The 19,301-nt window shown below is 40.4% G+C and overlaps 1 protein-coding gene across 1 annotated transcript; it reads right to left on the bottom strand.

Annotated features, from left to right (window-relative positions):
• Positions 1 to 573: 573 nt before the first annotated feature.
• On the bottom strand, positions 574 to 14,355 carry ggt5a (gamma-glutamyltransferase 5a). The gene is made up of 12 exons (XM_034212416.1): positions 14,056 to 14,355; positions 13,778 to 13,905; positions 13,588 to 13,683; positions 9,867 to 10,053; positions 9,615 to 9,775; positions 9,256 to 9,402; positions 8,909 to 9,042; positions 6,740 to 6,924; positions 2,844 to 2,935; positions 2,427 to 2,533; positions 2,145 to 2,255; positions 574 to 1,415 (listed from the first exon to the last, which is right to left on the bottom strand). The coding sequence occupies exons 1-12, from the start codon at positions 14,220 to 14,222 to the stop codon at positions 1,269 to 1,271; spliced, it is 1,662 nt and encodes a 553-aa protein (XP_034068307.1). The 5' UTR covers positions 14,223 to 14,355; the 3' UTR covers positions 574 to 1,268.
• Positions 14,356 to 19,301: the final 4,946 nt, after the last annotated feature.

The raw sequence follows: 19,301 nt of genomic DNA on the forward strand, positions 1-19,301 counted from the left end.
GCACTAGTAAGCATATCGTTTTCTACCAGGGTTATTCAAGCAAGCAAGAAAGAAAGCCATAGGAAAGGCTTAAGGAAAGTACACCTTTTCATTGTACCTTTGGGATATTGGATCATGGAAATAAAATGCACAGAACTGACGATCTTGTCTGGACTTGGATCATTCCCTGAGTAAGATTCGCTATCTGGTGCCTCAGCAGCAATCATACTTTTAACTATGATTTTGGCCGCTACACAGAGGTTTAATATTTATATATCTTCACAAACTTTCCCCCTGGAAATGGTTCTCTTGTTAGTCACTATTTGATCTGATTCAATCAATCAATCAATGATTATCTTGCTCCAGCTGCTGCATACTCAGGCACAACATAATGTAATAAAACCAGCACAGAGCAGTCACACAGGTTTCTCAGAATACATTATGGCACGGAGCGGTGCATCGACAAATTTAAAAAGCAGTGACCTCAGGGTTAAAAGCCAGATGAGGGCCATTTTGGTGTTCTATTGGTTGTTTTGATTCACAAGTTATTTTCCTTTGATTTATTACCATATAAATGCAACACCAAAAACTAAATATTTGTACATACCTTTTAATGTATACATTCTCTTTGCGACACCTTTATTAAGTTCATTCATTGCACCTCTTCAGCTATTATCGTGTCAAACTCAAGAATTGCGAGAGATTATATCACCCACACATAAAACGTTTTTAAGAATAAATCTAAAAGGTTTTAGCTTATTTGTGAAATTGCTCATCGAGGTATGGATAACTGATATCTTGCAGGAAATTTGCATCTAAATAATCAGCTTTCGGGAAGTTCCTCAGTGTTTTAAAACATAAAAGTTATAATAGAATATAAAACATGGGTGGGAAAAAGCTTTACTTCATTATCATACCTATAACTGTATTTAATTTGCTGTATATTCAATAAAATGTGGTCTGGAAAAGTATTTTGTATCTCTGACATGAATGTAATTTGCAAGATGTTTAAAAATGGAATGCAAATATGTTTACAGTAGAAAGACACAACTAATGACATAAGTGGGACGATGTGTACGAATAAGCTGATTCACAAGAGGTCACATTCAGTCACGGTTGTTTCTTCGATGACGGTCAAATCCATCATGTCATCGTTACAGTCAGTTATGTTCACACACCACGTTCATCTGCAGAGGCCTGGTATTCTGTGACATGTTCGATGATTTAACACCATCTGTGTTGCAGAAGGGCTCCGTGACCTTCAGGCCCTCCTGCCTAACCTCCTGGTCTCAGTAGCCGGCGGCCTCGCCCATCTTCCTGGCGTCAGACACGGCGCAGATGCAGCCATCTTTCTTCTCCACAGCATTCACCACGTTGTAGAAAATATTCCCATCGTTCGGATTTTGTCCCAGAGCCTTCAGAGCCTCGATTACTTCCTGAAAGGGGAATAGGAGAGGGGACTACAGTATGATGCAACCAAGTACTCAAGTGCTGTGCTCAAGGAAGCACTTTACTTTATTATTTCTATTTTATGCTTTTAAAATTCCACTCAACTTTTTTTTAATATTATTCTTTTTACACAACAATATTTGTTTATTTTTATGATTCAGATAACTAGAATTATAAAATATAAATGTATAAATAAATTATGATGCATTTTTAAAGGTAATCAGCCGTTTATATAGCACAGTTATAACTTATATCCATCTTTATTAGCTGCAATATTGAAATACACCGTTAATTTCCCCACTGTGGGAATAATAAAGAATTTCAGATTCTGATCTGATTAATGTATTATTAATTATAGTTCACTGATATTATATAAATGATACTGAAGTGGGCCATTCTGCAAAATGAGATGTCTACTTTTACTTTAAATACTTTAAGTACATTTGTATTGGGCCCTATTATTCTTTTGGGGGGTTTCCCTATCTGTTATATAGGTTTTGGTGCATGTAAATGGTCTGTAGAGGTAAAAATCCCAAAGTTTCCTCCCCCACACACTCCACCCCTGCCTGAAACGCGTCCATTGGACTCCTTTGTTTACCTCCTAACATGATGACATCATTATGTAACACTTGATCTTCTATCGAGTAGGATTTTTAATGAAGGTGTGAGTTAACTAACAAATCCAAAACTTAGTTAAAATGTATAGAATGTATTACCTGATCAAAGTGGGGTTCAAACTTTACTGAATTGAAAGAGTTGATAAAAAAAACCGGAGCAGCAATCGCCTCCTTTAGGCTCTTCCCAAACCAGAGGTAGTTCATGAGTGTCTGGAAGAAAAAGCAGAACAATACTTTGCAATCTGCCAGATGGGAAATTGATGAGCACAGAATGGATTACAAGCATTGGAAAGACACTCCCGAAGACAGCACTTGCTGTGATAACAGTGAGGGGCATTAGTGTGCAGCCATTTATCTTAATAGCACTTAGTGTGATTGTACCGAGGCCATCCCAGTGGTGATCATGCTCCCGCCTGTCGATCCAATCACCAGCGTCCTGGACGCAGACTTCAGCACAGCGGGGGCCATGGAGGATGGAGGCTGCTCCCCTGACAACACAACAAAAGCCTTGACTGACAGGACACACACCTTCAATTCAGACTCATCAATGTGAGAGGAACGAGAAGGAAATTATTATAAATGCAATCAGAGTCTTTGAATGATGTGGATCACGAATGGGCATTGAGAAACTAAACTGTCTATTTTTCCCTAGTTCCATATTTTGTTAACCCAAACAAAAATGTATTGGGTGCAATCTTTTTCCTGTAAGACATGTCCTCACAGAGGCCAAAAGAAGTATGTTTTGCATTTAACAATCATTAACTGGAAACAGGAAATGTGTCATGCTTATCTGTTTACCAGGAAATATCTTATTTGTTTTTCCACAGAAGTCCGTCAGCTCGTTGTTTAAAATGATTCCGGTTCTCGGAGAATAGACCTTGGAGCCAAATCTGTGGTGAAAAAAACATTGGGAACTTGTTAGACATATGCTCTTCTAACAATTATGGAAGATCTCAGAGGCCAATGAGCAAAAAATATTAACTGTGGTCATCATTTTTCCAACTGTTTTAACTGAAAACAGGTGGGGGAGAAGTTTTGGAATGGGAAATTCTCTTTTTTTCCAAAATATTTGTAGGTGTTTTAATAGTAATTTCTGCCAAAAGAGGCTGAAGTGCACCATTACCCAGGACTAAAAGCATTCATGCCTTCTTCCATGTGTTGACATGACATTATCATTACAATAAGACTACCCTTATAAAGGGTTTACACATAGTTTGTAATTCATTTATTAATTAGGTTGTGAACACTTTATAAATCATTAATAAGCTTTTATAAGACATGAGATAAACAGGGCAACTGTGACCGGTTGCTTGCCAAATAGTGAGCCCACATTTATCTGTAGTGCTAAGCCTTATTATAAATGGTAGTAACTCATTAATACATGGGAATGTGTTGTGTGTAACCTGTTACGTGTCGTAGTGGGTGCTGGTGTGTTTGTGTGTGTGTGTGTGTGTGTGTGTGTCTTTCTATCTCTCTATATATTGTCTTCAGGGTGTTAACTTCAGGTGCAGCCTCTCCCTCCAGGTGCATTTATCTGTAGTGCTAAGCCTTATTATAAATGGTAGTAACTGAATGTGTTGTGTGTAACCTGTTACGTGCCGTAGTGGGTGCTGGTGTGTGTGTGTGTGTGTGTGCGTGTGTGTGTATGTGTGTGTGTGTGTGTCTTTCTCTCTCTCTATATATTGTCTTCAGGGTGTTAACTTCAGGTGCAGCCTCTCCCTCCAGGTGCATTTATCTGTAGTGCTAAGCCTTATTATAAATGGTAGTAACTGAATGTGTTGTGTGTAACCTGTTACGTGCCGTAGTGGGTGCTGGTGTGTGTGTGTGTGTGTGTGTGTGTGTGTGTGTGTGTGTGTGTGTGTGTGTGTGTGTGTGTGTGTGTGTGTGTCTTTCTCTCTATATATTGTCTTCAGGGTGTTAACTTCAGGTGCAGCCTCTCCCTCCAGGTGCAGCTTCTCCTCCAGGTGCTCCCAATCACCAATCAGGGCCTCCATAAAGGACAGTCAAGCTCCCCTTCTCCTCTGGCTGCATGGTGTCTATGTCTCTGTGTAATTTGCTTTGCAAGTTGGCTGGTGAGCCCGTTTTCTACTTGTCCATCATTGGTAATTAAACCTCCCTTTGTGGCTTCAGAAGATCAGTTTCCGCTCTTTTTTCTCGTGCCTGGTCATTTCTGTGCTTTGTTACTTCCCTTCGTACCCCTAGATTAGGAGGGAACGTAACACTTTACAATAAGGCTCCCTTTTGGCAACTATAAATGTTAGTAATTCATAAATAAATGGTCATAAAGAGATGCCAAGAAACATCAAGATGGATGGGGGGGGGAATCAACTTAGTGAACAACAGATACCAAGGATGCTGGCTGATGAAGAAGACGAAGTAAGCTAGGTAGCCAATATAAAACTTAGCAGTACAGATAAATGTGGGCTCACTATTTGGCAAGATGACTAAGCCTTATATTGGCTGCTTACTTCGTCTTCTTCATCAGCCAGCATCCTTGGTATCTGTTGCTCACTGAGTTGATTCTCGCTAAGTAGCCAATACAAGGCTTAGTCATCTTGCCAAATAGTGAGCCTGTGTTGATGAATGAAAACTATGTTAGAACTGGTTTATAAATGGTTCTTAATGACTAATAAAGTGTTTACAACCTCATTTGTAAAGTGTTACCCATTATTGTTACATAAACTTGCTAACACATATTGAGATCTTCATAGTTTGTTGAATACTTAAAACGAAAGTTAGTTATAATCAAATATAATCAATTATATTCTTGTATAACCCACAATGAAAATGCTTCATATTTTAGGTTTTTCTATATTTACAGTATAAACAAAACACAAGTGATTTGTTAAATTGAGTGTAAGGCCTATAATGATTTATGGGTGTCACTGTTTCAGTTTCTTCCCTCTCCTCTCACAGCGGTACACAGGGAGGGGGGCTCCGGACTTAAGGAGAAATACATTGAGGCCTCAAAAAGGTGGTGGTTAAAGGTGGTTGTTATGTCATAGCCATGTCCTTTTTACACAAACATGGAAAGGTGTCTTATGCCATAGCCAATATAATATGTCTGGTTATGTCCAGTCCTGTACATCAGAGGCCATGCCCAGGTTTCCACAAATATGGGTGTGGAGGAGGTGTCTTAGGTTTTTATATCCTGTTGTTGAGCATAAAGACACTGGCTTTTTGGGACAGAGCGAGAGAGGGAGGGGGGCTTCCCCTGGTATGTTCTCTCTCTCGGTAAGCTCTGTCCCTCAGAGCTGGGTTAATAGCTCTCGGTAAGGTTCTCTCAGACTTGGTAAATATCTCAAATGTCTTGGTTGAATGCTGAGTGAATTACTTTGTTGAATGAGTGGAATGAATTGAAGTGTGTTTGTGAGTATTAGTAACCGCCACCTGTGAGGATCTTCCTCCAAATACCTGCGGGAGATAGGTATGTGTTTGTGGATGTTAGTACCCGCCGTAAGGGAAACTTCTGCAGCAATGGAGAGTCAGGACTCAGAGAGACACGAGGAGAGTTGGAGCTTTGATGTCTGTGTCGGATAGGAGTGTGTTTGTGAGTATTAGTAACCGCCACCTGTGAGGATCTTCCTCACAGGTGGAGGATCTTCCTCCGAATACCTGCTGGAGATAGGTATGGGTTTGTATGGGTTTGTGTCGGAAAAAAAGTATGGAATTGATGTAAATTGATTTGGTGAATGAAAAGTTGAATGTGCTTTTTATTATCACCGGTCTTTTTATGAGGAAATGCCTCTAAATTTTATCGGGAGATTTTAAATATCACAACTGAATTGGGCAGTTGAAGTTACAAATTATGGTAATAAATGTAAAACTGTGAATAAAAGTTTCATATTAGAACATGATCACAGCATGATAGTTTTAGTATGATTATAATGTTGTAAAGAGAGAAGGTAAAAACCCTGTATTAGTTTGGACCTATTTTTCTTCAAATAAACTGATCCCACCTTTTGGACTGGGACAACTTAAAAGACATCTGCGCTCTCCTCTCCTGCTTCAAAGGTAAGATTGCACCCTGCCACACTCACACTTAGGTAGGGCCACACCTCATTTACTGATATCAAAATCCTTCGGGATCGCTTAAACAGATTCAAGAGAGTTGTCTGAATTGAATTGAACCTGGTTCTTCAGGAGTTAATAGAGGTGAGATATTGCTGACGTTGGTGGATCTGAGCCAAGCAGTAAACTTACATAGACTCAATAACTTCGGTTAGGTCAATTAGTAGGTCTGAGTAATTTCCCGGAATAAATTATCAGCCCTCACCGACTCTTACACCCAATATGTGTACTTGAACTTTTTACTGATCAAAATCATCCTGGAAATTGTGTTTTTTCCCAGGCAAAACATTGTTATTTTACAAGTAACATTTAAAAGATTATCCTGGCATTTGTTTTGTCACTTAATCTAAAACACAGAAAATAAAATAATTTAAAATCAGGATTAGAAAATGTTTTACAACAATATTTTTTTCTCATTTGCTTCTCAGGACTTCCGTACGAAATGAATGTTTCTCTAATTCTGCTTTTGAACTGCAATGACTGAAGTATTTTGAAAATAGAGATTTACTTTTAAATTCCTTTTACAATAATCTCCTAATTCTTCCTAATCCTCTGCTTTCAAACCAACAGTAATACTCAATGGTTGATTCTTGCTGTAAAGCAGAACGCCTTCAGATACTGACATGTGGTTGATGGTGCTGGTGACAGACACAGCGGATCCATCCTCCGCCAGCACCGACACATGGGTGGTGCCCACGCTGTCCAGATACGGAGTGATGTTGTAATACTGGTCATCATGAGTCCCCTCGCTGCTGATCAGGCTCCGTATGTGCTTGGCGAAGCTGTCCTCTGTGAATTTCTTGGCTATCTGTAAAAAGTAGAGAGCATTCAAAACCTTGTACATGACAAAACACTAATTACAGAGCTATGGTTTTGATTGTATTTCAGGCTTCTCTCTTCTTTGTAAGGAAAACAAGAAGTGTAATAGGAACTAAGTTTCAAAATGAATTGGACCCTGTTTTTAACCATGCTTCTGAAACTCTTTTTTTGTATCAAACATTTTACCTTTTCTTTAGAATAAGTATGCCTATATTAAAATGAAGAAATGTTGATGTCAATAGTTGCAGTTTTATGGTGGGGTACACACATGTAGACTTTAGCTTAGCCTACAATTAAGTCTCTAAATGTGCCCGTTATTTCAAGTTGCTACAGATGGATAGACCAACTAACCAGAGATAGTTTGGATGTTTTTGGTTTAACCTCGAGCAACCTTTTTATTTTTCTGACCAAGCAGGGGTCAACACTTGTCCCAAAACCTCTCCTGACTTTAACAGTCAAACTGCACTACATTTCAGACTTTTTACTCCACTACATATATCCGACACCTGTACAGTTTTTTACTACATAGACATAGAATCGACAAATAAAATGTCATGCATTAGTTATAAACAGGGCTGCACATAACTGGTGCGCAGGTGCGCATGCGCACCTCGGCCAAAAAAAGAGCACCGGGTCATTTGAAAAAAGGCGCATTTGCGTACCAACATTGAGAGAGAGGGAGAGAGAAGGGAAAAGAGAGGAGATAGAAGAGAGAGAGCGAGAAAGATATTTGCGAGTTGCATATGAACTCAGGGCCGGCCCGCCGCACTAGCGTTGATTTTCGCCTAGGGCGCCAGATCTGGGAAGGTGCTGCGCTGGTAGTTCTGGGAGGGAAACAAACATTTTTGACCGTTGGTGCTCATCCTAATTTTCGGCCTTGATGTAACAACATTCATAATTAAGTAAATGTAACACCCTTTTCACCCCGGTTACACGTTTCATTTGCCCTGTACGATGGGCGCTGTAAGTGATGAAAATGGGGGATGTTGGCTTATCTGGCACCCGCAGCTCACAGCCAAAGTGCGAGTGAGCGAGGGAGAGAGGGAGGGTGCACCGGTAGCGGCGCTGTTGTTATTAGAATCTGGTGCTAGCTGCGGATATAAGAAGAAGATGTTTCTACAATGATGTGGAGGGAGAGTCCTCTCCAGTCAGACCGAGAGACTGATAACTACAGCTCAGTGAGGTAAAGGACTCTGAGTGTTTAGATAGTTCACTTTAGTCTAAGTTCAAACGGTTTGGTCACAATTTATGTAAACACATATTTTCAAGGCACTCCTTTATAATTATTGGGATAAACAGGTTTGAAATCATTCCAATGTATACTATAGGACATTAACCAAACATATCCTTTTAAAAGTGGACTTTCGACCCAAAACCAGCTGTTGACTTGTAAGCAGCTAATCGCAGACTCAACCAGAGAGAAAGTAGTAGGCCTACATCATCAGCTACCATGTCTGACAGAGAGGAAGACAGTGAGGAGAACAGTCAGGAGGGTAGTGATGACAGCTTGTAGGATTACTGGTCGTGCTAATGTTGTCTTGTGTTTGCCTCTGCATGTGTGTTCTGTGTTCACCTCTGCATGTGTGTTCTGTGTTCACCTCTGTGTGTTCTGTGTTCACCTCTGTGTGTTCTGTGTTCACCTCTGTGTGTTCTGTGCCGTGTGTCTGACAAATAAAGACCGGTTTATTTATTTCGTTTTAAGGATGAGCACCAAGCAACATCTCCAGGTGTTCCTTTGAGAACCAGGGCAAAAAAGTTATGTGCACCCCTGGTTATAAATGAAACCCTTTAACAATGAATAAATAACTTAAAACCATATCCACCAGCTATTCTATAAAACAATAACATTTGTATTTGAAGAACATTTACCAAACAATGCTTTTGAACTTTTACTAAAGCAAACAATCTAAATACTCTTTCTACCTCTGGGGATAAACCATGAGAGACTTCACTTTTTCTTTTAAATAACTTACTTTTTCTGAGCTGAACCCTGGATCACGGATGTGTTTCTTTAATCCATTGGCAAACTTAAAAGCTTCGATAATACGATGATACGCCAGTGTCTTTTCTTCCTTATGTTTCAGAGTTGCCGGACTCAAGTTGTATTCTATAAATAAAATACATTATTTAGGTTTCCCACACATAAAGTCTGGTATCTAGATCTTTTGGCATTGCACAATCTCATTCCTGCAATCATGTAGGTTAGACATGCAACAACCAATCAAGGCATTCATTTCTCTTCTCAACACATGAACTAAGTTTGTATGTGATTTCAAAGTGGGGATGCATAGCAAGTCTGCAGTGTGTGTGCAGGAGGAACCTTTCATGATGTTCAGGATGAGGCTGAGGATAATGCCTCCTGCAGGGGGCGGAGGGAAGTACATCTGGTACTCTCCCAGAGTAATCGCCCACGCATCAGTCACTGTAGCTCTATACGACGCCAAGTCCTGCACCGTGAGTGTTCCTCCTGAGCAAAACACAGAAAGAAATGGTGGTACTCAGCAGAACTGACTGAAAATGCATCTTAGCTCCACATAATTAAGAATTGTAATGGATACAGCGACTAAAACTGGAGATTATGAGGGATCTCTGCAGTGGTTAACAGTCCCATTAATTTGTAAATGGATCACTGCGAGGGAAAATTGTTGAAAAATTATGATGAAATCTGTTTGACAATACCTGCCTCCTGTATGTCACGGATTAAATCCTCAGCTGTTTTTCCGTTGTAGAAGGCGTCTGCTCCCTTGTTTGCAATCATCTCTAAAGTGTCGGCCAGTTTCTCACGTTTCATCATATCACCAGCCTTCAGCAATTTTCCGTCCTTATCTGAGAACAACTTTCTGGCAAATACCACGAGAGAAAGCATACATTTAAATACAAATGTTTTTGCAAATCATATTTGTGGGTCATTTTCAGGGGGTGTTTTTGTACCTTAGTGGCTCTGTCTTGTCGGTATCGGTGTAGGGGATGTATCGAGCTTGGATCGCAGGAATAGGAAAACCTTCTCTGGCCAGTTTGATGGTTGGCTGGAAGAGAGAGGCCCATGGCAACTTCCCATAAAGCTTGTGTGCCTGCTCATATCCCCGAATTTCCCCTGGGACTCCGATCCATGCGCTACCTGTGTGGATGGAAAGATGGATAGACTGATTTAATCACGTTCTGAATTTTTTTTTGATGGATGCATTTCCCTTTTTGATTGGCGGGTTAGTCAGATCACCTAAGGGTGTGGAGACCGGCTCTTCATTAACATTTGAGTACAATTTGTGCATTTACTCTCTCGTCCAGTGAGAGAGTGGGAACGCCCTTTCTCCAGGGCTTAAGGGCAGAGGGGAATTACACGCCCACTATTCTTAATCAACATTTCAGCAGATATTATCAGCCAAAAAACTCTGGATTCCCTTTTGAGACTTTCTTGCTGTCTCAACTTTTCTGATAGAAAGTGATATTGCACAGGGCAACCTGCACTCTTTATTTTTTTTTAATCAAAACCCCTTCATACACATGTCCTTATTATTGAAAATACATTTGATTATTAATACAATTGAATTGGATTAAATTGTATATTATTAAGGAGACTTTTTTTCATTGTGAATGCACTTGTGAGATTTGTTTCTCAATATCCTTTATTATAAAAGGCTGGTAAATACTTCTGAGGCTTCTTCCCAATTGTAATATGCTGCCCCACTATTTACGACTAAGTTTCTTTTTCCAATTTGTGCCATTAATGACTTCTTCTTCAACACATTTTTCCTGGAAATATTCTACATTTTACTACGATACATTAATCTAAAAGAATGTTCACATTACAATTGTTTTTTTTTGATGAATTTGAATAAAAAAGTAACTATGAATGTTACAGATTTATGTTTTGTATTAGATATAGATACATCATATGCCCATAAAGTGGACTCCCACCCTATAGATTACAAAATAGCTGAGAACAGTTGCAGTAGTTCTTTATGTTGTTATTCTTTCCACAAAGACAGATTACCCCTCTAAACTTCTCACATGGTTCCATTTAATACGATGATTATAATATCCAATATCTTACTGAAAAGGTTATATTTATAGCATCTTTTGATGTCTTCTATTTTATATGTATCTTTCTTTAACTTTATTTTAGTACACATTTGAAACAAATAACTATATCTTACCTTTTATTGGTCAATAAAGTTGATTCTTATATTTACTGAACTCAATAATCTGATAACTTGTTCCTCCTCTTATAGGAATGGAACAAAAGCAATCAAATATTCATTTTAAATTACTAACAGAAATGTATTTGTGAACTCTTCCATAGTTTTATCTTTTGACATTTTACATTCATTTTTTTGCTTTGCTCTTCCCATTTGATTCGACTGAACACATTTTTTCTTTTTCTGTGATATTGTTTTCGGTATATCAGTTACAGAAGTATTTCAGGTCTACTTAAATAGCCTCACAGGTTGCATGTCGCAACAAGATTAATAGCTAGTTTGAGACTCCTGTTCCACTTTGTGTGTGGTCCTGGCTGTTCAGATCCTATAAGGGGACTGCTGGCCCCCAGTGTGTATACAATCACAGTATACTGTTAGGGAAGCAAGCATGACAAAGAAGAAACTACGATGCATGTCCAAGAAAGGTCTGACAGCACTTCAGTCCTAAACTTGACACAAATATTTCACCTTCAAGTCCTTATGCGGTGAATGCTTTTCTCCAGATGTGAACCATTATACTGCAGAACATTCACAGAGAATAATAATTGTTATTCGTGCTTCCTGTAGCATGATAATGCAAAGCCTGGTAAACAAATACCTGGAACTACAGTCAGAGCGAGAAAAACAGGTAATGCTCCTAATGCAAGAACCAGGAATAGAAAATCACTAATGGAATGTAACAGGAAGTGGCAGATTTATAATTGAGTATTTAGATTTCCTGCTACTCTATACTTCTACTCTACTACATTTATCTGACAGCTTTAGTTACTATATTGTTTCAGAATCGGATTAAAAATACAAAATATAATCAACAAATTATGAATCATGTATTATTATTATAAGGTAATCCACAATTCACAAACCACACTGCAGTGTATTAAGCTGCAATATAAAAGTGAAAAACAAATGAATGCATCATTTATTATAGTTAAAATATAACATGCTATTAAATCTCATTTGGAAATGGGCTGTTGTGCACAATGAATGCTTAGTTTAGGTCAGTGGTTCTCAAACTTTTTCTGTCAGGCCCCCCCTTTGGAGGAAAAAAAAAGTCGGGCCCCCCCAACACAAATAGTCAGGCTCAGTGGCGGCGCCAGAGATTTATTTTGGGGGTGCTGTGGGGTAGCTTGACGTTTCATAGAGGGTGCTCAAACATTTAGGGTTTCCCATTAATGTACCGGGCGCTACAGTGGAATGTTCTACTGCAACACTCCCCACGCAAATACACAATGTACCCGCGACTGTTACAATGAAGGCTCGATATTCAGCTCACGGCTGCATATAGGTGTAAGCAGGGGTAAAGTGCTATTTTTACAGGTGGTGTGTGGACCTCACATAGGGGGGTCCGGGGGTCAGCTCCCCCGGGAAGATTTATTTTTAAATATTGAAGTTGAAAGCATCAATCTGGTGCACTTTGAGAGCAAAATGAAGAGATCTATGGATACATCTCTCAACACCCATATGAAACAGAACTGTTAACAGATTTACTTTTTCTTTATGGATATTTTACAAATCACCCTTTTAAACTTTATTCTTTTGTTACTGTCATATAGTATTTCATACCTGTTTTTCATTTATTCTCTTATTTTTGTATAACTATAATGATCTAAACATGTGCCTCGGAAATAATTGTTTACATTAATTTGAGACCCACTGAGATAACACTGAGAGAGTCCTTTAGCTCACTGAGTCTCTCAGTCTGACAGGAGAGGACTCTCCTCCACCTTGTTGTTGAAAAAACGCCTTATATCTGTTAGCGTAGCTCGCTAGCACCAGAAGCTAACAACAACGATCTCCGGTACCGGTGTGCTCTCTCTCTCGCGCACACAAAATGGCTCGTCACACACACACACACACACACACACACACACACACACACACACACCACACACACACACACACACACACACACACACACACACACACACACACACACACACACACACACACACACACACACACACACACACCACACACACACACACACACACACACACACACACACACACACACACACACACCACACACACACACACACACACACACACCACACACACACACACACACACACACACCACACACACACACACACACACACACACACACACACACACACAGAGCCAAGCGTTAATGAAACACAGAGACCCAGACGTAATAGTACTGCATCATATTATTTTCGAATCAATAATTTTTCAAATTATGATTTTTTTTTTTTTAGCTTTTTTTTTTCTTATAACCATTTTTCCTCCTGGTCTCTCGCGCCCCCCCTGGCATGCCTCTGCGCCCCCCAGGGGGTGCGCGCCCCCCACTTTGAGAACCACTGGTTTAGGTTAATTACATTCTGATGGCAATACTTTTTTACTTAATGAATTTTCACTCGTAAATTCGTAATGGAGTATTTTTACAATGTTGTATTACTACTTTATCTGAGTACTTTGTCTAAGCCATAGCAGTACCTGAAATCTTCTGGATGGTCGTGTGACATGTCTCCAGCAGGTCAGGTTTAAACTTCCCCGGGACAGTCTCTCTGGAGTTGATGATTTTCACTTTGCCTTTAAAAAGAAAAGAAGAGTTATTATCAATACACTTTGTCCCCAGCGTAGGACACTCATTATTTTTTGCTGTATGAATGGATGAGGCTGTTACCAGAGCTGTCCATCACTGTGAATATGGACCCCCCTCCGAGCCCCATGCTCTGCGGGTTGATGATGGAGGTGCACAGCAGCGCAGCAATGGCGCCATCTACCGCTGAGCCCCCTCCCTGAAGCATGTCCCTGAAAAATGTCACGCATCACAAGTAAAGCCAAAGTATTTCCTTTTTGTTACATGCATTGCCCGTGTTACAGAGAGTTTACGTGGTTATATGAATTATGCAGCTCTTCATAATAACTTTAGCCATAACAGAAGTGTAAAAGGCTACTCACCGTGCAATCTTTGAACATGTTGCCGAGTCTGCGGCCACTGCAGCGATGGAGAAAGTACCATCTGGACAATCGTGCCTAACAAGTACAGCAATACACACAATAACAGCCACCACGCACAGCATCACCACTGCACAGCAAGTGTACACTTTAGCTTTTGACCTCGCCATAACTGATGTGATTCAGGACCTCCACTGGGAGCATTCAAGTCTAATTTCACCTTTACATGTTAGCCTAACCCCTCTCAGATGTTACAACTGGTTTTTTCCAAATTTGGAGCCTAGTTGGTCCATCAGAAAGGGGTGTTCACAGGGCCTGGCTCCACCCTCCACCCGCATGCAGCCCGAGAGGAGGGGAGAGAACTGCTGAGTCATGCCCTGAGGAGGTGTCACCTCACACTCTGAACCTGTTATGACCAACCTGATCTCACCAGATTGCGTGACTCCACCACGACTCCTTAACACCACATTGCGTGGTGGAGTCACTAACTTTGCACCACGGAAACAACCCCAATGTAAAGTGAATTACCTTGGTCGTGGTGCACACACGCATTTCTACAACGTCCTGCAGTGAGCTTTGTATTCTATAAAACGTTTTTAAAATCTACTTTATAGCTTGTAGTAACTCACGGGAGGCTTCTTTTATTTTATTTGTATTCATAATCATTTGTATTTTTCGTCAGAATGTAGGCCTATTATGGTGCATTAGTTACCAATTTTTGTTCTCAAAAAACAGTGCATTGTGTGTCATGCATTCTGGTGAGATCAGGTTGGACAAAGGAGCCTCATTCACTTTACATTGGGGTTGTTTGCGTGGTGCCGACACGTAAATGTAACAAAGTTAGTGACTCCACCACGCAATGTGGTGTTAAGGAGTCGTGGTGGAGTCACGCATTCTGGTGAGATCATGTTGGTTATGGCCCTACTGTGGGGTAACTCAGGTGGCAGGCTTTAGGTGTAATAGGCCTACTAATAGAAACTCAAAAGACAAAATAAAGCAAAGTGAAAACCAAAAGATAACCCCAGACTTTACAGTGAGTGGTTAGCGCCAAAGCTGCAAAATAGTGCATACTCAAATACCTGAATGCTTCTTTTTAGCCACCTTGTCATTTTGAAGCTTTAGTAACTTGAATTTATTTATTGTCTATCAATAATATCAATTTGTAAATAGATTACAATATATTATCATTTAATCCATCCATTTATAATGTCATTTAAATCACCTCCTTTGCCACATGTTATGAACTAACTAATGCATCAATATTTGAATAGGCTATAGTATTTGTTACTAGTAACCGGGTAGTTCTACACTGTATTAGTACTTTTACTCAAGTAAACATCTTAATACTTTTTTCTACCATTGCAAAAAGGCTTTTACATGTGTGATATATTCTCATAAATGAGTTTTTAAGTTGTTTCAATTGTTCTGATTGTTTTAATGATGCCTTCCCTTATCAGCAATGTACCAGATAACCCAGTGAGACAAGCTTTTGTAACACCTGCAGCAACAGGTATATAACAGCTACTCAGTGGCGACTGGTCATTAGTGTCAGCAGAAAGTATTACAAATAATGATTACAAAAAATATATATATATAAAATATATTTTACGATCATGTTTAATCATCTGATTTGTCTGTACATTGCTGTTTTAGTCTGTGTTCTTCTAATTAGTGTCTACAATGTGTGCCTATTGAGGTGTTTAGAGCCATGTGCAATAGTATGAAGCTGCGGCCTTGCAGCTTCATACTATGGACTAGGTTGGAATGACACCACTTTACCAGTGTTGCAAAAGAATGCTAACTCAAAGCTAGTTAGCAGCTACAAGGATTCCAAGGAACAGGAGGGCTGTGTACCGGGTAATAAATCTACAAGTGGTAGTCCTCCCTCGAACTCTCTGGGTGCAAGGCCGAAGAGTAAATCATTTCCATGGGATTTGGGAGAACGAACAACAGGCAGAGCCCAGCGCTCTGAAATCTGTGATGCGACCGGCTGGCCTGCATTGTTATCACCCAGGAAGAGCGCCGCTTCAACCCCTGTTCCTACTAGGAAACAGCCGTGGACAGCTGCTAAAGGGAGAACTACAAACAATCCTCCTAAACCACCGAGTGTGCCAATCCAGAACAGATACGCTCCGCTGACCGAGAACCGGAGATCTCTTTCTGATGACCTGGATAACCTGTCCTCTTCACACAGCAGGGTAAGGACCAATAGCTACTCTAAAAGTAAAAGGCTAGAGGGAAAGCTAACGACTGGGCCTGAAACTCTGATTGTGAGTTACTCTGCTGTAAGAGATGTAAAAGGTCTGTTAGTAAGAACAACACCAAAGTACTCTGTTTTCCCAAGGATATGGTCTCTGACTTGGCTGAGAAGATCCTGCATATTGGTGCTGAACATCCGACTGGGAAGAATGTGGTACTGCACATTGGAACAAATGATGTTGTGAAACAACAATCAGAAGTGCTGAAAAAATACTTGAAATGTCTGTTGGAAACTGTCAGCTCTCTAAATGCAGAGGTGTTCATCAGTGGCCCTCTACCGCCAGTCAGAAGAGGAGTGGAGAGATTCAGCAGATTGTTTGCACTGAACACCTGGCTTTCAACTGTCTGTATTGACCATTCTGTCAATTTTATTGACAACGTTAACTTTTTCTGGGACCGCAGACATCTTTTTAAGGCAAATTAAGTTTGTCTGAACAAGTCAGGAGTGAAATTGTTTATCTCTAATGTATTCAACTGCCGACGTCATCAATCTGTTCCCTCTGCCAAGGACAAGCAACAAGAGGAATCAAAACAAGAGAAAGACACAACACATTGCTCAGAAAACCTTGAAAATCTATCACTGCACCCGCCTGAGGAATGTCTTGATTATGGGAGACAAATGGAGGAGTCCCCACCGCCCTTCACCCCCCCTATCAACTCTGAGGATACTCTTCCTTCACCCCACAGCTCTCTCTACTCTCCGTTCACCCTTTCACCCTCGCTCACCCTCCTGGAGATCGCTGAACACACAAAGGAGATACCGAGGGTTGGCACTGATTCCTTCCTGGAGTTCAAAGACCAAACTAAGGCGATACGCAGGGTTGGCAGCATGTCCTTTACCCCCGCTCCTCAACGACGCCCACCAAAATCACCACAGAGACGCGCACCATCTCCCCCGTCTTCATCACCGTGCCTACGTCAACCACCTCCCCCCCCTGGCAGCATGTCCTCTACCCCCGCACCATCTCCCCCGTCTCCATCACCGTGCCTACGTCAACCACCTCCCCTCCCTTCAAGAAAGCATCTGCAGTCTCCGAAGCCTGATAAGGATGTGTGTGTACAAAATGCAACAAACTCTTACTGATATGTGCTGGGTCCAGGCTCAAGGGCGTATGGCACTCTCAACTCTTTCCAGGACATGCCAGGGCCCTGCCTGCCAGTAGCTTTGCCGATATCTGTGTTGATAGGTAATAAATTAAGAGCGGTGAATCAGCTTAGAAACAGGAAGCGCTCAAAAGTTTGTGTGAGTTTATCAAATTTAGCAGTGATTCCATGTCAGCCACAGCTTGTCACACAAAATCTTACTGATAGTGTATCTAACAAACTTAAACTAACTTTATTAAATGTCAGGTCTCTGGCAGGAAAAACAATTTTAATCAATGATTTTATCACTGAGCACAATCTTGATTTTATGTTTTTAACGGAAACTTGGATTGAACAAAATAACAGTGCAGCTGTTCTTATCGAATCAACCCCTCCCAACTTTAGTTTTATGAGTCAGGAAAGAATGCATAAGAGAGGGGGTGGAGTTGCTATTTTGTTCAATGATTCCATTCAATGCAGGAAGACATATTATGGGAACTTTGCTTCTTTTGAATATGTGGCCCTTCAACTGAAATGCTCCTCTCGAGCTCTGTTCCTAAATATCTATAGACCACCCAAATACTGTGCAAGCTTTTTTGATGACTTTACTGAACTGCTGTCTATAGTGTGTAATGACTTTGACCGTCTAGTCATTGTTGGTGATTTTAACATCCATGTTGACAACCCCCAGGACAGAGGGGCTAAATAACTGTTTTGTGTTCTTGATAACTATGGACTGACTCAGCATGTGACGGAGCCCACGCACAATAAGGGGCACACTCTGGACTTAATTATCTCAAAGGGTCTGAATATCTCTAAGGTTGTGGTGACTGATGTTGCACTCTCTGATCATTCCTGTGTTTTCTTTGAGAGCTCTATTTATGTTCACAAAAATGTTCAAAAAGAGGTAACCACAAAACGATATTTAACTGAAAATACTAGGGAAATGTTTACTCAGAATTTTTCTTCCACACTTGCCCCTGCTAACATCTCAGTAAATGAGCTAGTAGATCATTTTAATTCAAAAATTAAAAATGTTATAGATGCCATTGCTCCAACTAAGGTAAAGGAAGTGACTGGGAAGAAAATATCTCTCAGGTCTTTAATGACATCCACTTAAACACAGACAGTGGCAGAACTTCAGTGTTAGTATTATTAGATCTCAGTGCTGCGTTTGACACTGTTGACCACAACATATTACTAGACCGACTAGAAAACTGGGTGGGACTTTCGGAAACAGTTCTAAATTGGTTTGAATCCTACTTAAAGGACAGAAACAACTTTGTTTCTATAGGTAAATACACATCTGAGTTGACAAATATAACATGTGGGGTACCTCAAGGCTCCATCTTTGGGCCTCTTCTCTTTAACATCTACATGCTACCACTGGCTCAGATAATGAAAAACAACAAAATAAGTTACCATAGCTATGCGGATGACACACAAATGTACGTAACAATTTCACCAGGAGACTATGCTCCAATTCAAACACTGAGTAAGTGCATTGAACAAATCAATGACTGGATGTGTCAGAACTTTATCCAATTAAACAAAGATAAAACTGAGGTAATGGTTTTTGGAGCCAAGGCAGAACGTATAAAAGTTAGCGCTGAGCTTCAGTCTGTAATGTTCAAAATAACAGATAAAGCCAGAAATCTAGGTGTAGTCATGTACTCTGACCTGAGTTTCAACAGTCACATTAAAACAGTTACTAAATCAGCCTACTATCTGTGCGTAAAAAGGCACATCTTTACCCGCTGGTGCTGCACTTCTCAGAGGCGGAGTTTACGTCCCTCTGCCTCCTGATGCTGCCTGCAGCCATTTCATGAAGTGAAGGAGGTTTTCCTTCTCTAACAGCTGCGGGCAGCAGATACCGTGAGAGTCCCGGACATGAATTCATAGATCAA

Source organism: Gymnodraco acuticeps, unplaced genomic scaffold, assembly GCF_902827175.1.
Source record: "Gymnodraco acuticeps unplaced genomic scaffold, fGymAcu1.1, whole genome shotgun sequence".
In the NCBI taxonomy this organism is placed as follows: domain Eukaryota; kingdom Metazoa; phylum Chordata; class Actinopteri; order Perciformes; family Bathydraconidae; genus Gymnodraco; species Gymnodraco acuticeps.